Source organism: Aulonocara sp. 'chitande type north' Nkhata Bay, linkage group LG3 (assembly GCF_057382095.1).
Source record: "Aulonocara sp. 'chitande type north' Nkhata Bay isolate Kocher_YH1m ecotype deep benthic linkage group LG3, A_spYH_male_GT1.1, whole genome shotgun sequence".
In the NCBI taxonomy this organism is placed as follows: Eukaryota; Metazoa; Chordata; class Actinopteri; order Cichliformes; family Cichlidae; genus Aulonocara; species Aulonocara sp. 'chitande type north' Nkhata Bay.
In genome coordinates this window covers 62,102,193-62,115,092 of record NC_141346.1, presented here as the reverse complement: position 1 = coordinate 62,115,092, position 12,900 = coordinate 62,102,193, and the positions used below count along the sequence as shown (strand labels likewise).

General features: G+C 42.6%; 1 protein-coding gene across 1 annotated transcript in view; it reads left to right on the top strand.

The window, feature by feature from the left end:
* Positions 1-12,900, top strand: part of zanl (zonadhesin, like) — a 103,692-nt gene that overhangs the window by 57,568 nt on the left and 33,224 nt on the right. Inside the window, exons 73-90 of the mRNA XM_086286196.1 lie at positions 221-369; positions 1,471-1,599; positions 1,686-1,824; positions 2,024-2,165; positions 2,567-2,763; positions 2,952-3,090; positions 3,504-3,620; positions 3,895-4,019; positions 4,456-4,601; positions 5,043-5,186; positions 5,316-5,423; positions 8,082-8,251; positions 8,819-9,021; positions 9,550-9,694; positions 9,961-10,154; positions 10,244-10,385; positions 10,548-10,792; positions 12,564-12,712. Coding sequence (XP_086142322.1) covers positions 221-369; positions 1,471-1,599; positions 1,686-1,824; positions 2,024-2,165; positions 2,567-2,763; positions 2,952-3,090; positions 3,504-3,620; positions 3,895-4,019; positions 4,456-4,601; positions 5,043-5,186; positions 5,316-5,423; positions 8,082-8,251; positions 8,819-9,021; positions 9,550-9,694; positions 9,961-10,154; positions 10,244-10,385; positions 10,548-10,792; positions 12,564-12,712 — 2,783 coding nt within the window. The remainder of the gene's footprint in view (positions 1-220; positions 370-1,470; positions 1,600-1,685; positions 1,825-2,023; positions 2,166-2,566; positions 2,764-2,951; positions 3,091-3,503; positions 3,621-3,894; positions 4,020-4,455; positions 4,602-5,042; positions 5,187-5,315; positions 5,424-8,081; positions 8,252-8,818; positions 9,022-9,549; positions 9,695-9,960; positions 10,155-10,243; positions 10,386-10,547; positions 10,793-12,563; positions 12,713-12,900) is intronic.

Sequence of the window (12,900 nt, the reverse complement as noted above, 5' to 3'; positions counted from 1 at the left end):
GGTGAAGTGTCTTGCCCAAGGACACAACGACCGAGACTGTCCAAGCCGGGGCTCGAACCGGCAACCTTCCGATTACAAGGCGAACTCCCAACTCTTGAGCCACGATCGCCCACTAAAGGAACGTTTCTTTTCAGTTACAGATAGTAATGTTGTGACATGGGTAATTAAAAAATGAAAATGTTGGCCAGATTTGATGTACTCTGCCTATTTTCCCATACAGGTTAATGGGACCAATGTCAATCTGCCACTGTCTCCGTCCCCTGGTATTTCTGTGTTCAAGTCAGGAAAACACTACACTGTCTCCATGAACTTTGGTGTGACGGTTCGCTATGATGGAAACGCCTTCATGGACATCAAAGTAATCGAAGAGTGAGTGAAGACCAAATTCATGGTTTCCTTATAAAGTGGTGTTCACCAGTCCAGAAATCTACATCCATACTGATACAACTAAAACTATATGTCATGCGCCGCGGCGCGCATGCACAAAAGGATCCAGATGCAGACTCCGCGCTAACAGAAAAGACACTTTATTGAAATAACGAAAGGCGACCCGGGAAAACTAGAGAGCAAAACAAGAAACTAAAAACCCGGGGAATAATGACACGAGGAAGCCAAGATCGGGACCATGGGAGGCTGCAATAGAAAGGGGAGATGATTACTAGGGAGCCGGAAAGTAGGGAAAACACATCAGGACTGAGTTAGAGTAGGGGGCTTACGATGGAACGGGACTGTGGGAGCTCGGGAGGGAAGTGTGGCAGTCCGTGAGCAGAAAGTCCGTGGAAATAGCGAATGGGCCAGATGATGCACCGAGTGATCCAGTTGAGCCGGAGGACAGGCAGGTGGCAGACGCCGAGTCGAAACCTGGACACAAGTAGGCAGATTAAACACAGTTCCAACCAGAAGGGAATGCACGCTTTCGTGGAAGTCTAGTTACCACTGTGGGGGGACTAACGGACTGGCGTGGAGCCTTCCATCAGTGCCGGGTTCAGTAGATCTCCGTGTAGTCACCATGATGGAGAACAGATGTGCCGGTGATAGCCCGGGGGTGTGGCTACCCGAGCGTCACGCATTCCTCAGACACAGGACCACGGACCATGACACTATAACACATTTTCATATACTGAACATGACTCCTTTATCTGTAAGGAGTAGTAAGGTGATAAAGGCAGAGATTAATGACACAGCTAGGATATTTTATTTAAACAATTTAGCAGGGGCAACACAAACAGCTCCCTCAAAATTTCAAGATAAAATCACACAAAACTTCTAATTTCCTGACTAGTTAATTCTATGCTGATGCTATCAAACACATCAAATGTACATGTCTGATCTTTTAGTCTTACTAATGTGTGGGGTTTAGTCTACTGCTGAAAAGAAACTTGGCTGCAATTAAAACACGTTGTAGTTCTGGCTTACTTGTTAGTCTTTCTTGCATAAGACTCTAACACAATCATTTTCTGCAATCTGCAGCTATCAGAACAAGCTGTGTGGCCTGTGTGGCAACTATGATGGAGATACTAAAGATGACTTCCGCAAACCAGATGGAAGCTTAGCTGAAAATGCCAATGACTTTGGACACAGTTGGAACATGAATCCAGAGTGAGTATTGCAGAGATGCAAGTGTAAAGAAACATTTACCATTGACAAAAGACAAATGTTCTTAAGATGATGGTCTGTCTTGACAGATGTAATGAGAAACCCAACACTACCATCCCTGGGTGCAATGAAGAAGAACAGGAACTGTATGAAAGCTCTGGATATTGTGGCATTCTGCTGGACAAAAATGGACCTTTTGCTGTGTGCCATCCCAAAGTCAACCCCAATGTATGTTCATGTAGAGGATAGTGCACATATAATAAACAAATGTGGAACCAGTCCTTATTCTGAGCTTGTTGTATTTGTCTATGTGTGTGTGCATTCAGGGTGAAAATGTGATATTCGTAATAGTGGAATAATTTGAATATGTGGTTTTAGATGGTCACACAATATAAAGCATTGTAACAAAGTGATTGTTTGTTCTCAGAATTACTTCAGGGACTGTGTCTTTGACTTGTGTGAGCTGGATGGTGCCAAGCCCATTTTGTGTGAAGCCATTGAAGCCTATGTCAATGAATGCCAAGATCGTGGGGTCAACCTTGGACCATGGAGGAATGAAACCTTCTGCCGTGAGTATTGGAAGGACAAATGATTTAATTTAGTAGTAAAATATCTTTAGGTATATCATTAGGTAAAAATCAGCTTGGCTGAGTAGTTGGGAGAAAATAACACAAGAGAGTTTTTGGTCAGTTTTGACTTGTGGAAGAGTACTTCATACGGGCTTCCTACTCACTAAAGTTAACCGAGGGAGTGCTGCTTTAGCATACCTAGTTGGGCAGACAACATATACCAAGAGGCTGCAGGAGACTGGGTTACCACCAAACTCAAACAATCTAGTTACACGGAAGACAACACAGCTGGAAGTGCCAAAGACGTATCTCTTTTCTTGTGAAAAGCTGTCATTTTATATTTTAACCAGCACATACTTTTGTTTCCTATCACTAACTTCAACCTCTTGTGGTCTGCTTAGCACTGAGCTGTCCCCCAAACAGCCACTACGAACCTTGTGCAGATCCTTGTCAGGAAACATGCTTTGGAAAACCCCCCTCCTGCTCTGGTCCCTGCTCTGAGTCCTGTGTGTGTGATCCCAGCTATGTCCTGAGTGCTGGCAAGTGCGTTAAGGAGAACATGTGTGGCTGCAACCACACGAACGGCCAGTATTATGAGGTATGGTGAAGTGGGTCTGATAGGCCGGCAGTGAATCATTTGGTCCTTTGTATTTCAAGTCAGGTCACTTGCAGTCTCTTTATGTCCTCTCTAAAACAACATTTTCATACATACATGCATAAAAGGATCTACAAAGAATCATCTGTGCCTGCTATGCTTAATTGTCAATTTTGTTGTCTGTTTGTCAGCCTGGAGAGGAGTTTTTTGAGGAAGACTGCAAGCGAAAATGTTGGTGTGGTGCAGCTGGAATTACCTGTGAAGCCTCTGAATGCCCCCCAATGCATGAATGTAAACTTCAGGATGGAGAGCTGGGCTGCTATCCTACGAGTATGTTTGTAATGTTCACACCTAGCATTTTCTATCCCTGCTCTAATATACATAATTAGACTGAGTAATGGAAGATAGAGAAGCACAACCCACAGGCGTCTTTTACTTTCAATAACAGTGAAATATTTATGTGTGTGTTGCTGTTATGTTTCTTTTGCTCTCTTCTGTACAGTTTGTCTATAACAACACTTGTTACATGCAATTCTTTATAATGCAAAATCACAGAGTTGCAGAAAAGAAATTGAAATAATACAAAATTTTGTCTAGTCAGGAAATGATATATTCCTTGCATCTATTTTAATGCCAGTACAAGTCCAAAGCAGCAGTGAACTGCACTGTTATTAGGTAATTGTTCTACAGTGGCTTCATCTGTGTTTCAGTCTGATGTTCCTGATGTTTTTCCCCTCTCTCAGGCTTTCAGGATTGTGTAGTTTCTGGGGATCCACACTACAACACCTTTGACAAGAAGTACTACAGCTTCATGGGAACCTGTACTTACACACTGGCCAGAAGCTGTAGGAACAGCACAGGTACACACTATTTTGAGACATTTATTCATTAAGATGTTTGGGTTTCATTGCACCTGTTCTAGTCTTGCCACACCACACGCACAAATGAAAGTTTAAATGAGCTAAATTTACTCATTTATTATTTTCATCGCAAAGCATGACATATATTGTTTTCATTCACGTTTGCTGCAAAGAGAAGACACTGAATGTCAGTGGTGGTTTGTATGTTAATGCCAATGTTCACCTTTAATATAAACACACAATATTCCTGATTGTCGTGGTCTTCCCTGTGCAGGCCCTTGGTTCTCTGTGGAGGCAAAGAATGAAGAGAGAGGAGTTGCAGGAGTGTCATACCTGAGGAAGCTATATGTGACAGTGGATGGAATTACTGTGACCCTGATGAAGAGCAGTAGAACACTGGTCAGTATATGAATGAATTACTATCTCTTGTATTTCCCATCTTTAAGTAAAATGTGTGCCAGCAGACATCCCACACAGTAGTTGTATCATCACCATGTATGTCTTATGTCTACACATAACTGACATTTTAGCAAAGAACTCAAATTATATCTTTAGTTACTTTGTTGCTAACAACATGTAAAAAAAACAAAACAGATTTTTCCCATTTTGTCAGTTGAATCTATGCCAAAGATAACACAGTGTGATAGGCATAAAGCAATGTCTGTCTTGCTTGTTAAAACTATACAAAGTCTGTTTTTGCCTGATATACTGCACATTGCACACTCTTTGTACTTTTATACTCCCTGACCTGTCCACCAATTAGACGTTTACACAGTCTGTTTAACATCTTTATATTCTTATGTTCTTAACATCTTTTTCTTCATCACTGAATCAGGTGAACGGAGTACGGGTGGCTCTGCCCCACTCCCCCTCTCCTCTCATGTCTATTAGTCTTGCTGGTCAGTTCATCACGCTTCAAACATCCTTTGGCCTGAGGGTGCGTTGGGATGGAAACCATTATGCCCAGATCTCAGTTCCCAGGTTAGTATAAATATTGGTTTGAACTATTTTGATATTGTAGAACTTCTTTTTATTTGCTTCACACATTCATACAATACACCTGACCACTGTCTCCATTGCTCCATCATTCTTTTTTTGATGACCACTTTCCTCTGATGCAACCATAACCTAACGATCTGAAGAAACTCTGATAGATAACGATCTAAACTGCTGAACATCACCAGTTGTTTTATGTATGTTGTGAAAACAAAGCAGTCCATTTGTGTGCATATTGTGGACTTATGCAACTTTTAATATATACTAACGATGCCCTGGTTTATTGTATCAGGGATCTTTGCATTCTCTTCATTTGTTTCTAGAATTACAATAAAAGGCCAAGCAACACCTTATGAAACATTGCAAATATTCTTAAGCTTGTCTTATTTTAATCCTACATATCCTGCCTTGACTTTGTCCTACCAGCTCCTACTATGACCAAATGTGTGGCCTTTGTGGTGACTATGATGGGAACCCAGACAATGACTTCACTAAACCTGATGGCACTGTGGCAGGAAATAGTAATGACTTTGGGAACAGCTGGCAGACCAAAGACGATGAAGATGACTCGTGAGTTCCAACATATCTATCTTTCTGTCTTTTGGATTTCTTCTGGTTATGTCTTTCGTTACCTTACTGTCGGACTCTTTCTGACAAACTGAAGAGGATGTAACTGTGTTTTGTATTTGTATTGAGCAGATGTACCCCAGGAACAAAGCCTGATCCAGACTGTGACCCCAACTTGGAAGCTGAAGTTGTAAAACCAGAGAAATGTGGTAAAATTACAGACCCTACTGGACCCTTCCGGTAAGAATTCACAACCCCTCCACTTTTGGTTATCGACTTGGTTAAACTGATGGGATTCCTGGGTTTTTACAACGTTTTTTCCTGACCTTATAAAATCATGAACTAGATGGCAGCATGCCTGGTAATCACCCAACTGACCTGTAAAATATGAATAAATATTTTCAATACTATTACTGTAATGCTGTAATGAACCCGTCTGGCACTGGGATGCCAGTTTCGTTCTTTGTCCCTCATTCTCAAACGCAGCAGCAAGTTTTTACCAATGACTTGCCAGTTTATCTCTATCTATCGTTGCAAAAAACCTTGGATACCAGGTTCGTTCTATAACCCTCCTTTGCAAATGCCACAGTGAGCTTTTGGCACCAGGATGCCAAGTTATTATTCCTCATTTGCAAATGCATCAACAAGGTTTTCTACCCAGGAGATTCCAGTTTCCCTTCCCCTCTGTCCCTCCCTCGCAAAATGCAGCAGCATGCTTCTTGGCACTAGGATGTCAGGCTTTCTTTATCTACCCCTCCTTCTTAAATGCAGGAGCAAGCTTTTAGCACCGGGTTGCCAGTTCCTCTTCCCTCACTCCCCTTTTCACAAAAATGCAGCAGCATGTGTTTTGGCACTGGAATGTCAGGTTCTCTTTCTCTGTCCCTCGTTTGCATATGTACCAGCAAGCTTTTGGCCCCGGGATTCTGGGTTTCTTTTTCTGTTCCTCCTTTACAAATGCAGCAGCAGGCTTTTAGTACTGGGATGCCATGTTTTCTTTCTCTTTTCCTCCTTTACAAATCCAGCCGAATGCTTTTTGCAATGGTATTCCAGGTTCTATTTCTCTGTCCGTCTTTTTCAAATTCGCCAGCATACATCTGGCACCGGGATGCCAGGTTCTTTTCCTTCATTTGCAGTAGCAAGCTTTTCTTCCCTCTGTCCCTCCCTCGCAAAATGCAGCAGCATGCTTCTTGGCACTAGGATGTCAGGCTTTCTTTATCTACCCCTCCTTCTTAAATGCAGGAGCAAGCTTTTAGCACCGGGTTGCCAGTTCCTCTTCCCTCACTCCCCTTTTCACAAAAATGCAGCAGCATGTGTTTTGGCACTGGAATGTCAGGTTCTCTTTCTCTGTCCCTCGTTTGCATATGTACCAGCAAGCTTTTGGCCCCGGGATTCTGGGTTTCTTTTTCTGTTCCTCCTTTACAAATGCAGCAGCAGGCTTTTAGTACTGGGATGCCATGTTTTCTTTCTCTTTTCCTCCTTTACAAATCCAGCCGAATGCTTTTTGCAATGGTATTCCAGGTTCTATTTCTCTGTCCGTCTTTTTCAAATTCGCCAGCATACATCTGGCACCGGGATGCCTGGTTCTTTTCCTTCATTTGCAGTAGCAAGCTTTTCTTCCCTCTATCTCTCCTGAGCAAAATGCAGCAGCGTGCTTTTTGGAACCTGGAAGCCAGTTTCTCTTTCCTCTTTCCCCAATAACTTGGATGCTAGGGTCCATGCATCTATCTATCTTTCACAAAATGTAACAGTGCACATTCCTGACACCGTATTGCCAGTCTTTGTCTCCATATCGATCATTTTCAAACACAGCAGTAAAAGCTTTTACGAGCCGTCAAGCCATTGCCTGATGTCTTAAAATACAGACATGCATCCATCCAGCCTCCACACCAGTCGAGCCACGTTGCCACTCGATCAGGGGTTCTCCTCATTCAACTATTAAGGTCTTTCGTTGTCTGAAATTTGCTTTGATGTCTTCTCCCACCATTCCTTCGTAATTTTCCGAACTCAACCACTCCACTCTCTGGAATCCTTGACCACCTTCTCTCTGCGCTTCTCTTTTGTCCTGCTTTCCTTCTTCCACCTCAACCTGTAGCGGCAGATGGCTGTCCTTCCATGGGAATGGTTTTGCCAGAGGTTTCTTCCCGTTAAAAGGAGTTGTTCCTTCCCACTGTCGCCAAAGTGCTTGCTCATAGGGAGTCATATGATTGTTGGGTTTTCTCTGTAGGTATTACTGCAGGGTCTACCTTACATATAAAGCGCCTTGAGGCGATTGTTGTTGTGATTTGGGGCTGTATAAATAAATTGAAAAGAAAAATTGAATTATTACTGCAGAGGTCTTTCACCTTCACAATGCACAATTATTGCTGCTTCTAGGGGGCCAGTCCCCTCTGCGCCCTTCCCTAAAGCTCAGTTCAACTCATGTTTAAGCCATTCACCTTTTTCTAATAGAAACACTGTAAAATGTAAAATGAGGTTGTGGGCTCAGCTAGTGAATTAGAGATAAAGTATCCAAACACTTCCCTTCCTGTTCTTATCTATATATAATCCCCCAGTTCTACTAGCTGTTTGTTCTTCCATTCATTCCCAACCCTCCCTCCCCTTTTTCAATTTCAATTCTTTCACTGTTTCACTTCTCATTAGTACATGGGGATCTGCCAGCCCAGGAGCCACCGCCAGTCCCCAGCGAGGCCTTCCCCAAACCGCAGTTCAATTCATGTTTAAGCCATTCACCTTTATTCACTGGCCCCATCTAGTGAATTGTTGCTAAACTTATGCAACAATTGTTGACTGTTTCACCACCAAATGTAGCTTGTTTGTTTGTTCGAACTCAGATTTTCAGTATATATGAGCCTCTGCCTTTTCCTACCTAAGCTAAGTGAGTGCTTTTCTCTGTTACAGGGAGTGCATCAGTGTAGTTAATCCCACTCCATTCTTCCAAAGCTGTGTGTATGACATGTGTCAGTTCAACGGCCAGCAGCACGTGCTGTGTGACCAGCTCCAGGCCTACACTGACGCATGTCATAGTGCTGGAGCCAAAGTCTACCAATGGAGAACTCCAGACTTCTGCCGTAAGTTTGAATCTGAGATATACCAAATATATCTAAATGATATATGATAGTTTAATAATAATATCAGCTGTTCTTTCTGAACATCATAAAGTATATATAAAACATAGTCACAGTGACATCGCCCATTGGCTTGATGAGCCCCAAATTGAAGCATGAATGAATAAAGCCTTGAATAATACTTTTTCATGTTGGAAACATGAGCCTTCAGCATTTTCCCTTTTAAATGGGGTGCATGCCATAGCTTCTCCATTTGGAAGTTGTCTCCACCTGTAAATATAACCACGATATATTACATCCTGCTCACCAACATTATAATTGAACTTATAATCATATTTATAATTGTATAGGGAGGAGAGTTTAAGATACAGTGCACAATGCTGAAACCAATGTAAAATATTCAATGCAGTTAATATTGTCCTTGCTTTCATTTATGACACTGAGTTAAATCAATATGAGATACGTAGGTGCCCTGTCTTTGAATCATCCTACTCCCACTCCCTTCTCTGTTGCTATTTGTCCACCATTGTTCCCTCTCATTATTGTTCATCCCTGTGTTTGTCCACACAGCTCTGACCTGTCCTCCCAATAGCTCCTACTCCCTTTGTGTGAGTTCATGTCCTGAGACATGTCTTGGTGTGGTGGGACCACCTGGCTGTGAGGAAGTGTGTGTAGAGGGTTGTGAGTGTAACCCTGGCTTCATTCTCAGTGATGACAAATGTGTGGAACTGAGAGACTGTGGTTGTGTGGACCCCAGTGGAACCTATCACCCTGTAAGTGGAAACAGCCTCCAAACAATTAAAACCATATTCCATTTACCTTTAAAATGTGCTAAGCTCATGCTAACATCATTTTCAGTTCTCTTTATGACTTCAACAGGAGAGACGCCAAAAGACCCTACAGTAAAAAAGAAATTAAAACTCAACTAAATTAAGGGTGCATAGACTGCAGTGAACTGTTGGCACACAAATATTGGTTTTACAACAAAGATTTTTACTTTCAACTTATCAAGCACAGGTTATATTTATTATGCTGTATTTTGCCTGAATTTAAAAGACACTGGTGTTATAGAATTTGTATTTTTGTCACAGCATTTACATACTGGTGCCACCACAATTAGCAAGCCCAAAATCAATAAATAAATGAGTAAAGGTTGGCCTAATTAGTTAGTGGCATACAGAATCCCTGGTTTGCATCCAAATGTATATTTATCATTTAGATCTTTATATTCGTGTGATGTATAAGAGAGAATTACATGACAGAATTTTGATTGTTTTTTGTATTCTGTGTACATTTGTCAGGTGGGCGATGACTGGTACTTGGAGGGTTGTGAACAAAAGTGTATGTGTCACAGTGGAGGTCTGCTACAGTGTCATAACACCAGCTGTAACCCAACTACTGAGAGCTGCCAACTACAAGATGGAGAATATGAATGCCACCCTCTGGGTATGTTAATCACACAGCTTCACATAGAAATAGCTGCATGAATGCATGGATGTGGATTACAGTGTCAAGTGCTTTATCCGACTGGTCCTAGAAATGCAGTAAATAAATGCAGTCATTTTAGCAACAGGCGCTCCAAACCTCCACTGTCTCAACTGATGTTGTTTTTTTGGACTGAGTTTGTTAACACTGCATAATAACTTCCTACCTTTTTAGTTCCTGAAAGAGTATCTGCGCATTTTCCAGTAATCCTTTTTCTTTCTATCCAGACCTGTGTCCTCCTAACGCAGAGTATATAGAGTGTGGTCCAGCTTGCATTCCTACATGTATGGAACCCTCTACCAACTGTTCTGGCTCCTGCATCACTGGGTGTTTCTGCAAACCAGGCTTTGTCTTCAAAGGACGGCACTGCGTGCCGCTGGACAAGTGTGGTTGTTTAGATGACAACAATAACTATTATGAGGTCAGATGTCCTAGTTAGTACTGTGTACAGTGTACATTTAAAGACATACAGTATACTTTCTCAGTACTGATTGTTTTCATTTTATCCAGCCTGGTGAGATAGTATTTGGAGATGGCTGCACAAAGCTGTGTCGCTGTGTAGGGAACTACACTTTGGAATGTGTTGATAACTCCTGTGACCCCACTGAAGAGTGTCGAGAGGTTAATGGTGTTGCAGGCTGTTATCCTAAAGGTAATAATGTTTGTTGACTTTATTGTTGTTGACTTGATTTAATGCAGTGTAATAAATTACATCTGCACAAGGAGCACCTTGTGTTGTGCTTTACAGTCAGTCGGTATAACTTGATAGTTGACAGTGTGGAAATTACAATTTTCTCATATATTATTCCTTTAGGTACATCCACATGCATAGCATCTGGCGATCCACACTACACCAGCTTTGACAAACGCAAATATGACTTCATGGGCAACTGCAGCTATCTGATGTCTAGTCCATGCAATGACACAACTGTGCCCTACTTTGAGGTCCATACTGACAATGAAAACCGGTATAACAGGCCGACCATCTCCTATGTGAATGCCGTACATGTATACGCACAGATGATAAAGATCTCCATTCTCAAAGGTGGCACTGTGCAGGTAAGACATGAGAAGAAGAAACAGGATGTTTTGCATGTGAAAACCAATCACGCTTTCACGTTATCAGGCACTACTGCATTACAAACAAACATCATTCTGTGGTACAAACCACTGCACATGCTCAGGAACACTTCTGAAAACCACTGCAATTGACCATGGAAAGAAACTTGCACTTACACTTAGCACTTAGTTCCTCCTACGCCGAGCGACGCATCGGGCAGCTAACAATCTCCATCGATGTCGGTCAGGGGCGAATGTTTCAGCTTCGTCCCAGGCGATGTCGACTGTTTTCAGATCATCCATAAACATTCGACGTCATGTGATATTTGGTCGGCCTTGCTTTCGCTGGTTCTGCCAAAGGCTTCTTCCTGTTAAAAGACGCCTCTGTCACCAAAGTGCTTGGTCAATGGGGTCATATGATTGTTGTTTTTTTTCTCTGTATGTATTATTGTAGGGTCTATCTTACAATATAAAGCACCTTGAGGTGACTGTTTTTGTGATTTGGGGCTATATAAAAAACATTGAATTTAAATGAATTGAATTGGAGATGTCGGAGGACACCGGCAGCCTTCCCTACTCTGGAGTTGACATCTTGATCAGAGATCCCGTCATTCGAGATGATGCTGCCCAGATATGTGAAATTTTCCAACTTATCAGCACGTTATTGGTTGATTATGACGGGAACATGGGCAGTTGTGTAGCCAACTCTGAGTACCTTGGTTTTCTTGGCGCTGATTCGTACTCCGACTTCCTCACCTGCCTCTACAAAGCTGCAGTCCATTCTTGGAGGTCTTCCGTAGTCGAGCCCAGTAGGGGCCCAGTAGCCAATTCAAAAGAATGAGGCAAAGCACTTTCCCGAGTACCGACAGCAGCGTGATGCCCCGGCAGTTGTTACAGTCACCCAAATCGCCTTTCGGGAAGTTTGGTGATAACACCTTTTTCCCATTCATAGGGTACACGCGATGTTGTCCAGCAGGCGTTTAGGGGTCTTCTAAGGGCGCCATCCAATCATCTGTCTGGACGCAGAACCGGGAGTTGGAGCAGAGACCACAAAAGGCGTCTACAAACTGCTGGGGGACTCCATATTGACGTGGGATAGCCCATAGAGTCGGCCGGTGGACGTTGTCAAAAGCTTTCTTGAAGTCATTGAAATTACCCATTCATAGGGTACATGCGATGTTGACCAGCAGGCATTTAGGGGACTTCTAAGGGCGGCATCCAACTGGGCTTCGTCATCCTTCAGCATTGTGGGGAGGAACTCGTCCAGGCCAGCATCGCTGTCTTGACTTCGGCGTTGATGATTTTTCCGATATCGACAGGAAGAAGATCCATGGAGGATGCAAGTTCTTTGGCCTCGAACAAGTGGAGTGGCTCGGGCTGGTTTAAAGTATCGCAGAACTGTTTGGCTCAACATTGGTCTTGCTCAGCTTCAGTGAGGAGGACTCGTCCATTTTGTCTCGGATTGGGACCAAGCGGCCACTGCGAGCCCCTGTTAGATCTGGTACAATGCGATTTAATATTCGGGTATCGTTCTGGTCTACTGTTTTCTTGGGCATCCATGCCTTTGGCTTCGATCCGCTCTCGCTTGTCATGCCGGCAGCTGCATTTGACATGTCGGGCAAGAGCTGAGTTGTTCAGACATCATTGGCATGATAAAGGAACGTTTCTTTTCAGTTACAGATAGAAATGTTGTGACATGAGTAATTCAAAAATGAAAATGTTGGCTAATAATTGACCAGATTTGATGTACTCTGCCTATTTTCCCATACAGGTTAATGGGACCAATGTCAATCTGCCACTGTCTCCGTCCCCTGGTATTTCTGTGTTCAAGTCAGGAAAACACTACACTGTCTCCATGAACTTTGGTGTGACGGTTCGCTATGATGGAAACTCCTTCATGGACATTAAAGTAATCGAAGAGTGAGTGAAGACCAAATTCATGGTTTCCTTATAAAGTGGTGTTTTAATCACAAGTTCACCAGTCCAGAAATCTACATCCATACTGATACAACTAAAACTATAACACATATTCATATACTGAACATGAATCCTTTATCTGTAAGGAGTAGTAAGGTGATAAAGGCAGAGATTAATGACACAGCTAGGAT